At 46.3% G+C, this 19,481-nt stretch overlaps 1 protein-coding gene across 3 annotated transcripts in view; it reads left to right on the top strand.

The window, feature by feature from the left end:
* The window catches only part of arhgap21b (Rho GTPase activating protein 21b), a 61,750-nt gene extending 42,642 nt beyond the window's left edge, over window positions 1-19,108 (top strand). For 2 of the 3 annotated variants that reach the window (XM_062993760.1, XM_062993762.1), the window contains 16 exons: window positions 126-225; window positions 327-360; window positions 2,152-2,277; window positions 2,905-3,198; window positions 3,902-3,963; window positions 6,869-7,011; window positions 7,118-7,260; window positions 7,610-7,768; window positions 8,985-9,063; window positions 9,294-9,367; window positions 10,657-10,746; window positions 10,833-10,958; window positions 11,065-11,106; window positions 12,059-12,164; window positions 14,423-14,454; window positions 14,925-19,108. In XM_062993760.1, the coding sequence (XP_062849830.1) occupies window positions 126-225; window positions 327-360; window positions 2,152-2,277; window positions 2,905-3,198; window positions 3,902-3,963; window positions 6,869-7,011; window positions 7,118-7,260; window positions 7,610-7,768; window positions 8,985-9,063; window positions 9,294-9,367; window positions 10,657-10,746; window positions 10,833-10,958; window positions 11,065-11,106; window positions 12,059-12,164; window positions 14,423-14,454; window positions 14,925-16,298 (2,984 nt within the window). In that variant the 3' untranslated portion in view covers window positions 16,299-19,108. The remainder of the gene's footprint in view (window positions 1-125; window positions 226-326; window positions 361-2,151; window positions 2,278-2,904; window positions 3,199-3,901; window positions 3,964-6,868; window positions 7,012-7,117; window positions 7,261-7,609; window positions 7,769-8,984; window positions 9,064-9,293; window positions 9,368-10,656; window positions 10,747-10,832; window positions 10,959-11,064; window positions 11,107-12,058; window positions 12,165-14,422; window positions 14,455-14,924) is intronic. The other variant, XM_062993761.1, reaches the window with a different exon arrangement.
* The last annotated feature ends 373 nt before the right edge of the window (window positions 19,109-19,481 follow it).

Here is a 19,481-nt window from a genome sequence, read left to right as displayed (position 1 = left end):
AATATTATCATCACCACCTTGTTTTGCTGTAGTTCTGTTCTACCGATCTGTTACTTTAAATATTTTTTCTGTGTGTGTGTGTGTGTGTGTGTGTGTGTGTGTGTGTGTGTGTGTGTGTGGTGCAGAATCCCTCAGAAGTGCTATTCTAGATCAAAGTGGAACCAAAACGGAACGCTCGAAATCGTATGATGAGGGTTTAGACAACTTCAGGGAGGAAGGACGACGGTACTGACGATTTACTCTATACATACATCCGCTCATGATTCATTTCTGTTCATGTTTGTATCTTCTGTGTGTGTGTGCTGATGATCTTCTTCTGCTTTTAGACGTTCCAGTAAAGGTCTGAAGGTCTTCAGGAGGGTAAGCTTTCCATCAGAACCACAAACAGATCAGTTAGACGCCCAAAATGACTTAAATCTGGCTTAAACTGACTGACTCTGACTCAATCTGTGACTCAAACTCTTAAACTCTGACTCAGTCTTACTCTGAGTCAGACTCAATAGACAGACTTTGACACTGACTCAAACTTGGACTCTGATTCAATCTCAATCTGTGACTCAAACTCTGACTTGGACTCTGACTCGAAGTCTTACTCTGACTCAGACTGACTCAGTACTAATCTGTGACTTGAACTCTGACTTGGACTCTGACTCAGGCATAAACTCTGGCTCAAACTTGGACTCTGACTCAATCTAAATCTGTGACTCAAACTCTGACTTGGACTCTGACTCAGGCATAAACTGGCTCAAACTTGGACTCTGACTCAATCTAAATCTGTGACTCAAACTCTGAATTGGACTCTGACTCAATCTCAGACTGACTTAAACTTTGACTTGAACTCTGACTTGGACTCAGACTCTGACTCAAAGTCTTACTCTGACTCAGACTCAATCTCAATATGTGGCTCGAACTCTGACCTGGACTCTGACTCAGACTTAACCTCTGGCTCAACCTTCTGTCTTAAACTCTGACTTTGACACTGACTCAAACTTGGACTCTGGCTCAGGCTTTGACTCAATCTCTATCTGTGACTCAAACTCTGACTTGGACTCGTACTCAATCTCAATATGTGACAAACTCTTAGACTTTGACTCTTAAACTCTGGCTCAAACTTCTGTCTTAAACTTTGACACTGACTCAAACTTGGACTCTGATTCAATCTCAATCTGTGACTTAAACTCTGACTTGGACTCAGACTGACTTGAAGTCTTACTCTGACTCAGACTGACGGTACTAATCTGTGACTCGAACTCTGACTTGGACTCAGACTCAGACTTAAACTCTGACTCAAACTTCTGTCTTAAACTCTGACTTTGACACTGACTCAAACTTGGACTCTGGCTCAGGCTTTGACTCAATCTCAATCTGTGACTCAAACTTTGACTTGGACTCTGACTCAATCTCAGACTCTTGGACTCAGACTCTGACTCGAACTCCTATTCTGACTCAGACTTTGACTATCAGTTTGTGACTCGAACTCTGAATTTGACTCTGACTCAGTTCTTAACCTCTGGCTTAACCTTCTGTCTTAAACTCTGACTTAGACACTGACTCAAACTTGGACTCTGGCTCAGACCATGACTCAAACTTGGACTCTGACTCAATCTCAGACTCGAACTCAGACTCTGGCTCGAAGTCTTACACTGACTCAAACTTTGACTCAATATCAATCTGTGAACTTCTGTCTTAAACTCTGACTTTGACACTGACTCGAACTTAAACTCTGACTCTTAATCTGACTCGAGCTCTGACTTAAAGTCTTACTCTGACTCAGACTCAATATCAATCTGTGACTCGAACTCTGACATGGACTCAGACTAACTCAGACTCATCTGACGCAAACTTGACTTGGACTCAAACTCTAATTCAATCTCCTACTCTGACTGCATGTATTTTTAGCAGCTGATTTATTTCACTTTATGAATCAATAATGTCATGTTGTTACGTTTGCACACCAGTTCAAATCCTTCAAGTCCATTCAAGTCAATTTCCAGTGATTAAATAAATAAATAAATGAATAAACGACATAAATTCTGTAACTTATTATTTATTTAGTAAATTAGTGTTATTTTCCTGGACTTATATACACTTATATACATTTTTTTTTCTGTGGCCTGCATGTCTCACTGCTCCCTGATCTGGTGTCTCCAGACTCTGGACGGTCATAAATCCTCAGACGACTCCAGTTCCAGACGAGACTCCTCATCAGACATTTTCACCGATTTCTCCAGGGAGGGCTGGTTACATTTCAGACAGCTGCACATGGACAAGAGCAAAGTACGTTTACACCACGATGACGTGCACGTCGGTTTTACCTGTTAACGTGCTGCATGTGATAATAAAAGTATTTGGACACCCGTTTTAATGTGTCTCGTGGTTTAACACAGCAATTGCAAACAGGCTTAATAAATCAATGATATGAAGGCAGTTGTAGCCTAGCTTAGGTTTAGATACTGGACTAGTAATCGAAAGGTCCCTGGTTCAAGCCCTACCTCTGCCAGGTTGCCATTGTTGGGCCCTTGAGCAAAGCCCTTAAGACTCAATTGCTTAGACAATATATACCATTACAGTACTGTAAGTCATAAGCAGCAGAGGAATTGACTAAATTGGAAGAGGGAAAAATACAGTGATGGTTTTTGGTGGTTAATGGAACTGGACGTCCACCACTGAGACTCAAATCTGTTTCTCGGTGATGGTGGTGGTGTGTAAGACCACTGTGTCCACCCGAGTACCCAAAGCACAGTGATTAATTTCAGTAAACAGGATGTATTTACATTTTGTCTTGACATTTTAAATGCAGTTAAACAGTTAAAATACAAACGTGACATGAATTCTGTGCGACTGTGTGATTTGGGAAGTGTCTCTAATAATAACAACCGTTCTTCCCCTTCCTGTACGGTGCAGCGGGCGGGCGGAGCCGCGCGGGGATGGAAGCAGATGTACGCCGTACTGCGAGGGCCCTCGCTCTACCTGTATAAGGACCGCAAGGAGGCGTTCGCGCACTCGCAGCTGGACGACGAGCCGCAGCACGTGAGCCTGAAAGCGTGCCTGATCGACATCTCGTACAGCGACACCAAGCGCAAGAACGTGCTGCGCCTGACCACGTCCGACTGCGAGTACCTGTTCCAGGCCGAGAACCGAGACGACATGCTGGCCTGGATCCGCGCCCTCCAGGAGAACAGCAACCTGGACGAAGAGGTGGGTGTCTCGCGCCGGGTTTTTTTAGAAGGGCCAGGCGAGGGAATTCGGTCTGCCTGGACCATAATGTAAACGCTGGGGTGGGATGATTATCCAAGCCTGGGGTACGGGCAGTTTCACGTACCGGTTGCTCTTGGTGCTTTGTGTTTGTGTTGTTCAGGGTGGCGGATAAACTACTGACCAATAAAACGAATACTTTGTCCAGCCAAATTTTCAGCATGACCACTTTCAGGTCCATATGTAGTGAAATATTAGAAGAAAGTTAACTAAAGACGACAGCAGTGCCATTCCTCAACTCAAATCAAACCTGTGATCTCTCACTGGAAGCCCAGTTAACCAAACTGAATCTATTTATGAGGAACAAACAATTAATGAGTTGAAGCTATAGGAGGAAGAGAACAGACAACTATAAGATGGATGGATACGACTCGAGAAACAATGACCACGCCATTAAGAAGCCAGACTCCATCCACATGGGAGTCAGAATCCACATGACGGCACGTTAATTATTCATTATGATCGGTATAAAGGTCGGTCGGGAGCTGTTTGCTCAGGGCGTGGTACGTTTAGGCCTTTGTTGTGATCTCTGTACGTGCCTGAAGCTTGGTTCCTCATATATTATTGTTGTGTATGGTGTGTGTGTGTGTGTGTGTGTGTGTGTGCGCTGTGTCTGACAGAGTTTGTATTTATTTATTTTTTGCAGAGTGAAGGTGTGACCAGCACAGACTTGATCAACAGGAAGATCAAGGAGTACATTTCCATGAGGTGGGCGTCCTAAATATCAGTAATATGCTCATTTAAAGTGCTTAGAGCAGTTATTACAGTTCAACAGCACTTTGGAGTCTAGGCAGCACCCAGACGGAGGGGGATTCTCTTACTGCGGCAACACAGACTCCTAGTGTCCGGTGGAGGTGCTCGCACTAGCAGTGGAAGAATACAAAGAGAGTACTGTTCTAAACTCCTGCTAAATCCTGACCCAAGTTAATTACATTTTACATTAACATTTTCTGCATTTAGCAGACGCTGTTATCCAGAGCGACTTACAGAAGTGCTTCCATAGTAAACATTTCATTTCTCAAGTTTTAGTGAACAACAGTCGAAGAACACAAATCTGCTGAAACCTGTTAAAACCAAAGTGTTTTTTTTTTTGGAAATGGAAGAAAAATGTTAGTAAGTAAGTACAAGTCAGCTTAAGTGCTTAGTAAAGAGGTGATGAAGGTTTTTAATAGTTTTTTAAAGACAGCGAGAGACTCAGATGTTCGGACAGACAGAGGAAGTTCATTCCACCACTTGGGTGCTGGTACAGAAGAAAACCTTGATGCTCGTCTTCCTCGAGTCCTGGGTGGAGGATCAAGTCGAGCGAGACTAGTGGCTCGGAGGTTGCGTGGTACAGAGCGGGGTTTGATTAGACCGCGAAGGTAGCTTGGGGCTGCTCCATTTTTGGCTTTGTAGGCGAGCATCAGTGTTTTAAACTTCAACCAGAAGCCTACCTTACCCAAGAATACAAATGAACACAATGGAAGTTACAAGCACTGATTAATTCAATGGCTGGAGATTTAATTTTGTACTAAGCTTAGCCCTGCCCCTCAAGTTAATACAGAAATAAACCTCAAATTCCTCAGTAATGTATATAAAACTAGCACAAAACACGATTCCTGCCGTGATGATCACAAATGTAATAACATGGCATTATAAAAAAACAATCCTGCTGCAGCTCGGTGTAACAGAAGCATGATGCGTTTACATGTCCAGCAGCTTTATGATGATCGATATTTACTAACTTTTGGAGGCATCGTAACAACTAAATAACGATCCAAAATAAACAACTTATGCCTGGTTCACACTACGCGATTTTCGCTCGGCGACTGGTCGGCGCTAGATTTGCCGGCTCGGGAGCAACTCGGCGTTCGAAACTCGGCTCTCAATCGCTAAGTGTGAACTACTCAACAACTCGATCCGAGCGAGATTTCTAGCATGTCAGATATCTGAATGGGTGTTTCCCGACTGGCAATGAGTGCTGTGTCGAACAGCCAATGAGAACGCAAGATACAGCGTGAGAAGAAACGCAGGGGAGGAGTGTAAACAGGTGGGACAGGGGCGTAATATAGTTTATATCATAATACACAGGTGGGACACACAAGTTTTACAGTATTTCTGACCTTATCGTTCTCTACAAAACACCCACGCTGCATTGCAAAAATGTTTATTAACCTCCAACTCACTACACAACAACCCAAGCCAAATCCACTAAGATTCATTTATTTTTTCTCTTTGTTTTTACGTGCACAAACTTTGCGAGCGAGCTACTTGTGCGTTTTTGGACATGGTATCATTAAACCCTGCGTGTTTGTTTTCGTAACGAAACGCAAGCTGCGTCCGGAATCGCACACTTCCATACTCAATAGTACGCGAAATGAGGACGCGAGAGCGGTTAGTATGTCCGAATACATAGTATAAATAAAGAGGTACGCGAGAAGTACCCGGATGACCTACTTATTGGTCAACTGGAGCTGCGTAGGCGATTGAAGCGGAATAAGAAACAAGAAAGACGCGAGTCCTCTGTTTACAAGTGTAAGTAAGATAAATAAAATAAAAATTTCTAAAGACGAATAAATAACAAAAAGGTGATAAATATCCAAAATTTTGGCGAGTGGGGTTTGTAATGAGTCTGTAACTATGGTGGTATTACGTCATCACTTGACGTTGGTAAGACGGCGGATGTAGTACGTAGCGGTGTTGTGTGCATACTGCACACTTCTGTACTGAAAGTATGTACTTTTTTACCGGCCGCGTAGTGCATACTTCCTCCAATCTAGTACGTACTCTGTAAGTTTGCGATTCCGGACGCAGCTGTAGTTTGTGAGAGCAGAGAAGCTCACCTGCGATTCCAGTTGGTGATAGATGGTGTAGTGTGTGACCCCCTATCACCCATCAACGACTCCCGAGTGCAAAAGATTCAGTCGTGCAGTGTGAACTGTACAGCGACCCGACAAATCAGAAAGTCGTGTAGTGTGAACTTGGCATAAGAGTTAACACAAACTCAAATAAAATAAAGACGGTAAATGTGCCTTAAAATAATGAAAAAAGATGACTTCGCTCAGGGGGAGACACGAGCTCACGTCCGCTCCATGTGGCGTCAAACCCTAAGTCCCCTTGATGATCGATATTTAAAAATAAATGATGCATGAAGGTTTTAATCTAGGAAATATAAGCATCAGGATGCATTTCTTAATGCTAAACAAGCACAAGCGACGTTCTGTAGCGCCTGTATGTCGTCTTTGGGCGGCGGTGGGTAGCACCGTCGTCTCACAGCAAGAAGGTCCTGGGTTTGTTTCCCAGGAGGAGCGGTCCGGGTCCTTTCTGTGTGGAGTTTGCATGTTCTCCCCGTGTCTGGGTGGGTTTCCTCCCACAGTACAAAGACGTGCAAACCAGGTTAATTGGAGATATGAAATCGTCCATGACTGTGTTTGACATTAAAAACTTGTCTTGAATGTAACCAAAATGTGTAAAACATGGCGTTAAAATCCTAATAAATAAAGAAATAAATATCTATTGCCTGTCATAGCAAAGCATTTAAAAAAAAAACACCCCAGCAGATCCAGAACTAGTCCAACACCGCAAACGTAATAATGACACAATAATGACCGTGTTCATGTTGTTGTGTGTTCAGTGCTCCTCCGAGTAAGACCGAGCCCTCGCCCAAAACCTCACGCCAGTCTCTGAGCATCAGACACACCCTCCGGGGGGTGACGGGCAGCACCAGAGGTCCGAGCGCGCTCTCCCCCAGGAATGAGCTGGACAGGAGCAGTAAAGGTACGACACATGTCGAGAAACACTCGGACACGAGCGTACACCGAGCGACTGTGATGTGTGTCGTGTTAACATGAGAGGTGTGTGTTGTTTTTTTTTAAAATCTCAGACGACTCGAGTCCACCGCGGGATAAAGCCCCGTGGAGGAGAGGAATACCAGGGCTGAAGAAGAAGCCGCCCGAGAAGAAGTCCACGGCGGGCGTGATGTTCGGAGTGCGACTGGATAACTGCCCCCCTGCACACGACAACCGAGTAAGAGCTCCTCGCGGTACTCGGGTAATCTCGAGAGACGTCTGGTCATGTGACCTTTTGGAAGAAGGTGACCGATGCCTGGATCACATCAATTCTGGCACCAAGCGGTTTGAGGGCCAACAGTGAGGGTCAACCTACTAATTGATAGCCCACAGCCCAAATCACTGAGCTACCACTGCCCACTTAAATGTCTTAAATGTATTAATTTTTAGTCATATGCAATTCCCCACTTGCGACTGCTGTTCTAGACCCCTGCTCTGGCCAGTTCTCCTTGGAGTAAATATGCCGAGTGGAGGCTGTTATAGCTGCCAAGGCTTGATTCCTATAACCTGATGTTCTGCTTGTGTAGTTTGTGCCGCTGATAGTGGATGTGTGCTGTAAGCTGGTTGAAGAGAGGGGTTTGGAGTACACGGGGATCTACAGAGTACCTGGAAACAACGCTGCCATCTCCAGCATGCAGGAGGAGCTGGACACCAAAGGCATGACCGACGTCGACCTGCAGGACGACGTGAGTCGAACCTCCACCTCGAGCTTCGTGACCATGGTGTTGACAATCCCAGTAGGAGTGATGAGTGCTGCCTCAGGTTCAGTGCAGGAGGGGCATCTTTAATAACAGATACACTATATTGCCAAAAGTATTCACTCACCCATCCAAATCGTTGAATTCAGGAGTTCCAATCACTTCCATGGCCACAGGTGTATAATGCTGAGGAACATAGTGCGCAGAGGTCGCCAACTTTCTGCAGAGTCGATCGCAACAGACCTCCAAACTTCATGTGGCCTTCAGATCAGCTCAAGAACAGTGCGTAGAGCTTCATGGAACGGGTTTCCATTGCCGAGCATCACAGAGTGCATGGTGTAAAGCACGCCACCATTGGACTCTAGAGCAGTGATGCGAGACGTGTTCTCTGGAGTGACGGATCACGCTTCTCCGTCTGGGTTTGGCGGTTGCCAGGGGAACGGTACCTGTCTGACTGTATTGTGCCGAGTGTAAAGTGTGGTGGAGGGGGGATTATGGTGTGGGGGTGTTTTTCAGGAGTCGGGCTCGGCCCCTTAGTTCCAGTGAAAGGAACTCTTAATGCTTCAGCATACCGAGAGATTCTGGACAATTTCATGCTCCTGACTTTGTGTGAACAGTTTGGGGATGGCCCCTTCATGTTCCAAAGACGTGGATGAGCCAGTTTGACTGGTGTGCACAGAGTCCTGACCTCAACCCGATAGAACACACTTCTCGTCCAACATCAGTGTCTGACCTCACAAATGCGCTTCTGGAAGAACGGTCAAAAATTCCCATAAACACACTCCTAAACCTTGTGGAAAGCCTTCCCAGAAGAGTTGACGCTGTTATAGCTGCAAAGAGTGGCGACATCATATTAAACCCTATGGATTAAGAATGAGAGTCACTCAAGTTCATGTGTGTGTGAAGGCAGACGAGCGAATACTTTTGGCAATATAGTGTGTATATATATTTATATAAAGGATTATTTACACAAAGTGAGCGTCTCATCGGTGCTACCGGCCTGGCCAGGCGCTTAGCAGACCCTGTTATAGTGTCCGAGTTGAAGGTACAGCAAGAGAAAAGGGAACTGTAATTGGGAATTGACAAAGAAGGCAGGGTTACAGACATTATACATTAAAGTTCAGTGTTATGATGTCTGATGGACCTGAAGCTGGAACCTCCTGCACCTTTAACCAGTCTGACCTCCGTCTTCTTTCTCCTCCAGAAATGGCGGGACCTTAATGTGATCTCCAGCTTGCTCAAATCCTTCTTCAGGAAGCTTCCAGACCCCCTGTTCACCAACGGTAGTCAATTTTCTTATCCTAAATTAGTACATGACACCACGTATTGCTTCCCGCTGGAGACGGACCCTCTGTGACTCTGACCAGGATGAAGCGTCGGATACTCAAGCTGGGAATGTGGTGTAGTGGCTCCTCCTAGAGGCCACAGTCAGGACCAGCACCCGGTTTGCCTGTTTGGGTCGGTGTTGGACGATGTGAATCTTAACTGTATTGTGTGTCTGCTGGTCTTACAGAGAAATATTCCGACTTTATCGAAGCCAATCGGACAGAAGACGCCGTGGAGCGACTAAAAGCACTAAAACGACTGGTAAGAACTTCCAGTGAGCTGCAGTAGATACAGATAATGTACATTTCTGTTCAGAATGTGACTTGTAGAAGATTTTCAGGGTATGGTAAAGGGTGAGGGTAACAGGACTGAGTGAAAACCTGGAGACGTGACTAAAACATGAAGTTTAACAAAATTATTCTACATTTCTGATGGAAAATAAAGATTAAAAACATCGATGGGATCTGGAGTCACCAAACACTGCAGGAAAAAAGCATTTCTGAAGCATTTTTCAGTCTTATAGGGGTTTTTTAATGAATGTTTTACATTATATCTCCTAAATTTGCAATGAGATCAATGTTCAGGACACTTTGCTTAATTAAAAATGCATTTTAAAGTTCATTTTTAAATGTTCTGGGGACGGAAATGACACCATATCGGCGGAATGGCCCACATGTAGGACCCAAGGGTGGTCGTGTTTCCTTTAGCATTTAAAGTGCTTTTTTTTTTTTTTAAGGATTATAAATATAATCTGGAACATCAGAGCTGGGATCTGGAATACATCGTACCGAGTCTCGGCTCTGCCTGCCGGCTGGGCTGAGCGGCCACGTGACCGACGATCGGCCTGTTGTTCAGACAGGGGGTGGGATTAAGGCGGGATAGGGTCTCTCTCTCATGACTGGACAGGGTGTGTCTCTCCGTACACGGTGCTGAGCCGCACTGCACTCGTCAAAGTGTAGGTGACAGGATGCATACGGCTGCAGCCTACGTGTCGGAGGGGGCGCGGGTTAGCTTCGTTCTCCTCAATCAGAGAGGGGATCGTCATTTATGGACAGAAAGCGTGACGCATTCAGGCAATTGAAAGCGCTTAAAGGGAGAAAATACATAAACAAAAATATAAAGTGTCGTGTTAGAGTCAGGACAAAAAAAATACTATTATTTCAGTGTTATAATGGTTTTATATAAACATTTTAAATGATATATCCTAAATTTGCATTTAGATCAATGCCCAGGACACTTTGCTTAGTTAAAAATGCATTTTAAAGTTCATTATTAAATGTGCTGGGGATGGAAATGACACCATATAGGCGACCCAAGGGTGGTCGTGACCCCTTTAACATTTAAAGTTTTTACAGTATTATAAATAAAATCTAACTTAAAATCTGTGTTTAGGTTAGAAGTGCATTTGAAGGTGTTTATTTTGAAATTAATATTTACTAACATGGCATTTAGGATTATATAAAAAGACTTTTGTGATGGAGCTCGGGCGGCGGGACGAATCCCAGAACGGTGCTATCGAACTAACCGGGCACCCCCCCCTTTTTCCCCAGATCCATGAGCTACCGGACCATCATTACGAGACTCTGAAGTTCCTGTCGGGACACCTGAAGACCGTCTCTGAGAACTGTGAGAAGAACAAGGTACGCACGCCTCACTAATGAGAAATGAAAACATGTACGTGAGAGAGAGAACGGACAGCTTCTCAAGCGCTCGTGTGTTTCGTCAGATGGAGCCGCGTAACCTGGCTATCGTGTTCGGCCCGACGCTGGTCAGAACCTCGGAGGACAACATGACCCACATGGTCACGCACATGCCCGACCAGTACAAGATCGTGGAGACGCTGATTCAGCAGGTACCCGTCTGTCTGTGTGTGTGTGTGTGTGTGTGTGTTTCTGTCTGTGTGTGATGCGGTACTGTAGTGCTGGTGTCCTGACGCTCTGCTGTTCCTTCTCCTACAGTACGACTGGTTCTTCTCAGACGATGGACAGGAGGAACCTGTAGTGAGTGTTCATACATGAAGGATCCCTGTTTATCCCTGTGTAGTTTGTATTTTTGGTGCTTTACCTCTTTTCAAGCGACCCCGGCAACGAGATATACTTAATTAATAAACATGGTCCCACTGTGGTTTACACAATGTAATGTAAAGCCTCCACAGGGGGCATTCGTGTACAAGATTATATTGTTTTATGGACCTTTTAAAATTAGAGACCCATTTTTTGAGGTGCAATCCAGACCCAGGGTTTACGCCACTCTAGTACAGACCCCAGGGGTTCTTAAACCTTTCTGGCTGGCAACCTTAGTAGAACCTTTAAACTACGTTGTTACAACTGTTTATATAAATCAGCCAAAACATTAGGACCACCCTGCAAATGTGCACGGCGGTGAGGGTGAGGGTTCTGTTCGGCTGACGGCGGTTCCTTACAGCCCACTGTCCACTGTCCACTGTCCAAAGCACCCAACCACCGGACAGGGCGGCTCAGTGGGTCCTGGGTTCGATCCCCAGGTGGAGCGGTCCGAGTCCTTTCTGTGTGGAGTTCGCATGTTCTCCCCGTGTCTGGGTGGGCTCTGGGTTCCTCCCACAGTCCAAAGACGTACAAGTGAGGTGAACTGGAGACAGTAAATCGTCCACGACTGTGTTTGATATCAAACGTGAACTGATGAATCTTGTGTAATGAGTAGCTACCGTTTCTGTCATGAATGTAACCAAAGTGTAAAACATGACGTTAAAATCCTAATAAATAAATAATAATAACGTCTGCAGCAGCGACTCAAACCACTTTGACCTGCCACCCTCAGACACAGCTAATCTGTGTCTGTTAGAAGGCCGAGCTTGGATCTGGAGGATCTCAGGATCTTCAGACTGTTGTTGTATCGTAGTGAGGAGGGTGAAGCACCTCGAATACAGACGAGCCTCTCAAATGCTCTAAATAAACGTAAATCTGCCCCTTCCAGACCACCGCCGAGCTGGAGAGTACGGTCCAGTCGCAGCCGGTTCCCAACATCGACCATCTGCTGACCAACATCGGGCGCACGGCTCACTCGCCGGGAGACGTCTCAGGTAAACCCGCGCGTCTCACGGGTCCGATACGGAGGGGCGGGGGGCGCGGGGAAGGTCAGGACGGGCGCTGTGAGATGTTTCAGCTGGACGTTAGGATTGGCAGCTACACCAGCGCTTCACATCAAGTGTCTCAGAGCTCGAAATCACATCGTCCCAAGAATTTGACGTTGTTATTTTTTTGCAGGGCTTTAATTAAAGCGAAAAGCATCACATGTTGTATATTTAGCTCTAAAATGTACACTGGTATTATTATTAATTATTTATTGTGTGTGTGGATGTGATTCGAGCTCTGATGTTGATTCTGATTAAGCTCAGCAAGCTTATTAGAACGTCTCGATGCATTTATAAATGTGAACTATTTTAGCAATTTTGCGCTTGTTAATCTGAATGATTGTATGGAAATTGGATAAAATAGTTCCTGTCTATGATCTAATTTACTTTTTTTATATAATTTTATCATCCCCATCCCTGATTCAGTTCCGTTTTTTCGATTCCAGTTCTGTCTTTTGTTGAAATTTTGCTCATTTCCTTGAGTTCTTCCCTCTCACTTGCTCATACCATTCCTGTTTTAGCCTCGGTTATAGCACCGCTCCTCCTTTCCGTTCAGTTCTCTTCCTCCTCCCTATCCCTCCTCTCTTTCTTGCACTAATCCGGCATGTTCTTTCCCAAAATATATTAAAAAAACATTTAAAAAAAAAAAAAGAGAATGAAATGAAAATGAAAGCGATCTGTGATAATGGCTCACCCATCTGACCCGTCTTGTCTCCAGTGTTCTTTTCCCCCCCTGTTCCCCTGTGCCCTTGTCCAGCCCTGCTCACGCATTCCCCAATCTTGACACAGGCCAAGTGGGCGGCGTCTATCACTCGGTGATGTCACTGATGGACTCTGTAATGTCTGTGATGGACAGCTGGGACTGTAGGAAGAAGGAGGAGTGTTGTCCCCAGTGTAGCTGCCTAGTCTGCAGAAACACCCGCTTCTTGTAAAAAAACAAAAACAAAAAAAAAGAGTATTGGGAATAAAGTCCAGAAAAAACACAGAACCCGAAAGCAAAACCCCGTCCGAGTGAATGTCAGAGAAGTCTCGCTTCTTTTGTCCTCGTGGTGTTGCACGTTTTCTATCTTATTAAGACTATTATTAACAGAGAGGATACAGAGCAGTGATGCTGTCATGTGTCTGAAAAGCCTCTTTGCTGTCTCTCGTTGTCTCTGAAGCTGACCGCAAGGAGTTCTAGCATGGTACGGCCTCCAGCTTTTCCTCCGCTCACGTGCCGTCACTGTCCATGCTGTGTTACGGGGGGTGTGGTCGGGAAGGGGGGGGGTGGGGCGGGTCTTCTATCTTTACGTGCTTGTGTGCAGTTTAGCTTTCAGACCTTTAGAATAGTTCTCATGGTGGGGCACATCACGGCTTCCAACAACACTCGTAAACAGTAAACAGTCCATATCAGATAGTAGTGTTATCAAACCTTCCAAACTCATGTTCGAGCTTTATTTATACCCAACATCAAATCTGTAATCCATCATCCAAAAGGTTCAGCGCCTTTAGTTTACTTCTTTGGCCCTAATTCGCTGCCCTGATGATACTACGACGCCACATATTTGCTATTCCTGATGTGACCCTCTTATTTATCTGGGCTTGGGACCTGCACTAAAGGTGCACTGATGTGTCCCCCCACAATGGCTAGATCCGTACAACTCCACCTGCCTTCTGTATTTGTGAGGCCAGGATTCAAATCCTCAGGACTTTGCGGCTCTTGGCATATTTTCTTGTACTAATTTGGGCATATCCGGTTCCCAAATTCGCCCGTGTCCACGGGTGCCACAAGCTGGGTTAACTTGTAGTCCAGAAAGTACAGAACCAAAGTATCACGTACCGCCCGGCCGCAGCATCAGTATGTTAAGCGTAATGAATGTGCTTCCTTGGAGGTTTCTCAGCGTTGGGAAAGACGGCTACGTGTGTGTGTGTGTGTGTGTGTTCTGATAAATGTGTGCATGAGCTGTCGGGTCCATCTTCCTCCTCTCATCTTCGGCCTCCTCGTCTCTCTCTGTCTGTTTCTCTCTCTGTGATGCTGTAACTGCACCGCCTCCATCTGTCTGATCTCTTCATGCGTCTGTGCTGCTCTTGTGATGAAAGGTCGGTCGTGTCGCTTTCTCCGCTCGTTCATGTGGCTCTTCGACCCTCTTTTACGTTTTTATCTGCGCATTTACTGACATCCGTTCTTTCTTTCTTTTTGTTGTTCGGTTTTTGGTCGACGCCTGTAGATTCAGCCACCAGTGACTCTGCCAAATCAAAGGTGAGTGTTCATTCTTCTGTTTTTGGAAAGTCTAAAAGTGTACGGTCCTTTCCTCAGCGCATTTATAACTCCTCTTCATTACTCCATCCGCATTACTGAGCACGACCATTCGATTTGAGACACGCCCCTAAACACCTAAGCATCGTATATACACTCAACACAGGGATTTAAGAAACCTGCATAGTCTGGTAATAAGCGCTGCTTCATATTTACACTGCTGTGGGATCTCAAGGTCTTGAGTTTGAATCCCAGATGTGCTATAGAGCGGCTGGGCACCTACACAGACACACGACATGGCCGTGTGGTGGGGAGGCGACAGTCGTCTGCAGGTCTCCTCAGTCAGGGTGGGGGTCTGTAGCAACCGGGGAACTGGATATGACTGAATTGGGTTTGGAAAAACCTATTTCAGTTCATATAGATTGTCCCGATTTCTGTGCTCCTCTCACTGACCCTTTGTGTCGATCCTCCAGCAGGGCTCCTGGGGGTCCGGTCAGGACCAGTACATCAAAGAACTGCTGCCTTCGTCCATCTTTGCCAACTGCAAGCGGAAAAGGACCAAGGACAAGCGGCAGGCGGGCGGCAACCCGAACGCCGTGTTCTCCAAGAAAGAGCTCCAGGACGAGAGCGAGCCGAACGACGAGCGTCACGAAGCGGAGAGCGACGCCGGCGTCGGCGACTGCCTGGAGAAGTCCGAGGACGCCGAGTCCATGAAGATCCGGTTCGAGTCGGAGCTGCTGCCGCTGAAAGCGCCGCGGTGCGACAAATCCGGCGAGTCCTGCGACGAGAAATACGACGCCAGGACGGCGAGGCAGAACTCGCTCTCGGACCCGCCGTCCAATTACGACGAGGGCTGCGTGTCGGACCTGGGGACGCTGAACAGCACCAGCTCGCAGGCCTCGGGCCCCCGGCTCAGGCGCGGCAGGATCCCGGGCCTGTGGATGGAGAACGTGGGGGCGGAGGTGTGCTCCATCACGTCCGATTACTCCACCACCTCGTCCATGACGTTCCTGACGGGGATCGAGTCGAGCGCGCTGAGTCCGGCGCACGACGCCGACGACGAGAGGAGCGAACTCGTCAGCGAGGGGCGGAACATCGATTCGGACACCGAGAGCAACCTGTCCGTGTTCGTGCCCGTCAAGAAGGGCGCGCCCGCCGAAGACGAGAGCCTATTATCCGTCCCGGAGGGCGGGGCTACGTCCCTCCAGAGCTCGCCGAGCCTCTTAATAACGCAGCGCATCGTCGCCGGAGACACTTTAGCCCGGAAACGAGGGAGCCGGCAAAAAACAGACAGCGAGAGTTCGACCGACGGGAACCGGAGCGATAAGGAGTCGAGCGTTTCCAAATCGGACGAGGTTACAGGAAAAAACGCCCTGGAATCTGACCCGGTGTGGCGGATAAAAATCACCGACCGGCTCAAGTGTCGCCTGCGCGCGTCCGCCGACGACATGTTCGGGGTCGGCTCTCAGAGGACGCGATCGCCGGAAACGCGCAGCAAGCGCAAGACGAACATCCGGCGGCGCCACACCATGGGCGGGCAGAGGGACTTCGCCGAGCTGTCGGTCATCACCGGGAACGAACTGTCCGCCATGGACCGCCTGAAACCCAAGTGCAGCTCGCAGGACTTCTCCATCTCGGACTGGATCGCCCGCGAGCGGCATCGCACCAGCAACCCCGAGGTCAGCCTGGAGGCCGCCGAGCTCTTCGGCTCGCCGTTCAGTTCGGCGCAGATGCTGAACGGCGGCGTGGCGGCCCAGATCAAGAGCTTCGGCCTGGCCGCCGACGCCCATCCGCACAAACTGTCCGGGGCTCAGGTGGTGCGCTCGCGGTTTTATCAGTACCTGTGAACGGGTGTGTGTGAGTGCGTGTGTGTGTGAGCGAGTGTTCGGTACGCAGGCGGCGAGTGTGTGTTATATACGGAGCGGTACCGGGGTCGGGTCGAGTCCACAGTTTTCAAAACCCATCAATATAGTGTTTAAACTGGCGTCACACTCGTTATCAGTCGCGTACGTGTTCGTGGGGGGCGCAGTGGCGGCTCAGCGGTTAGCGTGTGCAAGTCTTGTGATCAGAAGCATAAGGGTTCGAGTCTCGGAACCCTCAGAAGTCGCTCAGATGCCACAAAGACACCAGGATTAAAGCTGCAGTGTGTAACGTTTAGTGACCTCTTGTGGTGGAAAAATGTAACTGCGAGCGTTTTATAATAATTTTTATATAATCTGCTCGTTCTAAGTGAAACACAGATGTGTTTAATATACAGACCTGCAGTAAAGTCACATACCGCAGCTTTAAATTCAGCATCAGTCCAGATCTCCAGATTTGAATCTAAATAAATTGGCTAGGAAGGCGGCAGCGCCCGAGAAGGAACACGCCGTAACGCGTCAGTGTTCGGTGTGGACTCGCTCGAGTCGGGTCCCTCTGATCGGCAGAATCGGCTCTACGTTCACATTTAATTTAATCGAAATGAGATGAAATGAATCGACCCGAGGTCACGCGGTGAAGAGAACAGAACATTCTCTCACGTCTCGACCTGGAGAACCCAGGAACGCCGTGGGAGGTCGGGCGTGGGATGAATTCGAGACGTCGGAGGGTTTTAAGAGAGATGAAAGATGAACGTGATGTTGGAAAGACTTCAGTGTAAGTGTAAACGCGGGAGGAGGAGGGAACCTCAGTTTCTGATTGGTCCTTCCGCTACCAAAATGAAGAATGTATCTAATGTGCTCGCTGTTATCTTTAGTTTTTGTTTTTATTGTACAGAGCTCTTGTCTATGATGTCGATATTGTAGAATTGTGGGATAGAATTTGATCATTTAAAAAAAAAAAAAAAAAAAAAAACTAAATCTGAGTAGTGAAGGTTCCTCCGATGCTGTCGGATTGTGTATCGGATTAAATAAGGATGATCGGTTCCTGCAGAGAGAAACGGTTCGGCGTGACGTGATGGATGCACCGACCTGAAGCGCGTATCGATCTGTGTCAGTGTAAAACAGAATCCTAAAATTTCAAAACCAATATTAGTAGTGACTGAAACCCACTTCAATCAATAAATATGATAAATAAGTGTCCACTATGTCCGCCAGTCGGTGAGGCGTCCGATTTAGTATTTAATTTAGCGGGTCTGATGAAACCCCTTGAACCAGAGCTGGTAAATACAATACGATCATGCGCTCACCAGCCGCCGTTACTCGGTATCCTCGAGCACTCGGCGGACTCGACGGGTCGTGTCACTGTTACAGTGACCTCTGCTGTTCGGTTGCGGTGGTACAGATACAGATGGAGCTCAGACCCTGATTCCAGTGATTTTTCCAGAAATGAAAGTGGATTTTCATGTAGTAGAAGGTTTATAAACGGTGCCAAAAATCACACTCAGGTCTGCCTTACAAGAGCAGCTCTAATAAATACATAAATCAAATAAAAAGAATTAAGATTTAAGAATTAGTCCCTTACCTTCAGTGCTCCGGTCACACCGCTGCTCCCTCCGATCACGGTCGCCTCACAGCAAGAAGGGTTCTGGGTTCGATCCCCAGGTGGGGCCGTCCGGGTCCTTTCTGTGTTGAGTTTGCATGTTCTCCCCGTGTCTGCTCCGATTGCCTCCCACAGTCCAAAAACATGCAGTGAGGTGAATTGGAGATACTAAAGTGTCCATGACTGTGTTCGATATAACCTTGAGAACTGATGAATCTTGTGCAATGAGTAACTATCGTTCCTGTCATGTATGTAACCAAAGTGTAAAACGACGTTAAAATGCTAATAAATAAAACAAACAAACAAACAAACCCTCCGATCAAGTCGATGTTCTCAAGCAAGGGACTAAAACTGTGCACTGGAACCCCCAGTGGTCAGTGATTGTACTGCAGGAGACTCTTATTCTCCCCGCCTCCCTAAAATCCCCAGATTTCTCACTATTATTATTTTCAAGTGTTTTAGTCGACATATTTATTTAAATGTAATGAAATTGGAATATTTCCGAATGATTTTACGTTCGATCAGTGTTTCCGGACCCTTGTGTAATATCTGCGGTTGTATTTAAAAGAAAGAAAAGCTGAATTGTGAGTTACTGACTTGTAAGTTTGCAGATTTCATTTAAACTAACTGAAAGCTGCGTGCAATAATAATAATACGTTTTACCAGAAGGCGTCTCTAAATTCCCGTGATCGTGTTGTATTGAAGACTTGATGTGAACAAAAAAAATCTAAATGAGTTTGAAGTTGCTTTAGTCTGGGTCCCTCCCTGAATCGGTGCATCCGTGGTAAACCGTGGTCCGGTGATGTGGTGATGAATTTGGATAAGCAGGGTGATCGACGTCAGTGAACTGTGAGACGATGAGATTCATCATCTGGTCTTAAAACATTTTAATAATTTTACTTTAAACTGGAATTTTAAAACGTTTGTGTAAATGTATTAAGTTTTTCTGTTTCGACTCGTTTTCCTTCTGTTGCTTCGGTTCCTTCTGTAATTATTGTACAGTAGAGACGCAGATAAAAGGGACCTGGATGAATTTGGGTGGGGAGGGACGCGGATAACGGACTGAACAAATGGACCGGACGGTGTTAATCATCTTCAGGAGGATGAAATGTCACTATGTGTGTGTTTTCTATCATGTCCTGTTCGCTCCAGAAGTGGACAAACGAAACACTGGAAAATAAAAAGGCTTCGTGTCTGACCAGCGTCTGTAGTGTGGAATTCATTTCATTATTATTATTATTATTTTGTTGTGTGTGTGTGATCACATTATAGCCTGTTTGGTGCATATTTAGGTACAATTTACAATTCACTTTAGGTTTAATTCATCCTCATTTCCAGCAAACTGAACTGGGCACTGGGTCCATCACACAGGCAGATCTAGTTTCCACCACTAGATGGCGCAATAAATCTGCTCTGATTTAGTTCTTTTTATAAAACAGCATATAGCCAAAAGTATGTAGACACTTCAAAACTAGTTTTCTTTGCCACTCTAATAGCCTTCATTCTTCTTAAGATTTTAGAGTGTATCTGTGGGGATTTGTGGCCGAGTAATTAAAAATGACGGGCAGCTC

This window comes from Trichomycterus rosablanca, chromosome 4 (genome assembly GCF_030014385.1).
Source record: "Trichomycterus rosablanca isolate fTriRos1 chromosome 4, fTriRos1.hap1, whole genome shotgun sequence".
NCBI lineage: Eukaryota > Metazoa > Chordata > Actinopteri > Siluriformes > Trichomycteridae > Trichomycterus > Trichomycterus rosablanca.
This window is presented reverse-complemented; position numbering and strand designations above follow the sequence as displayed.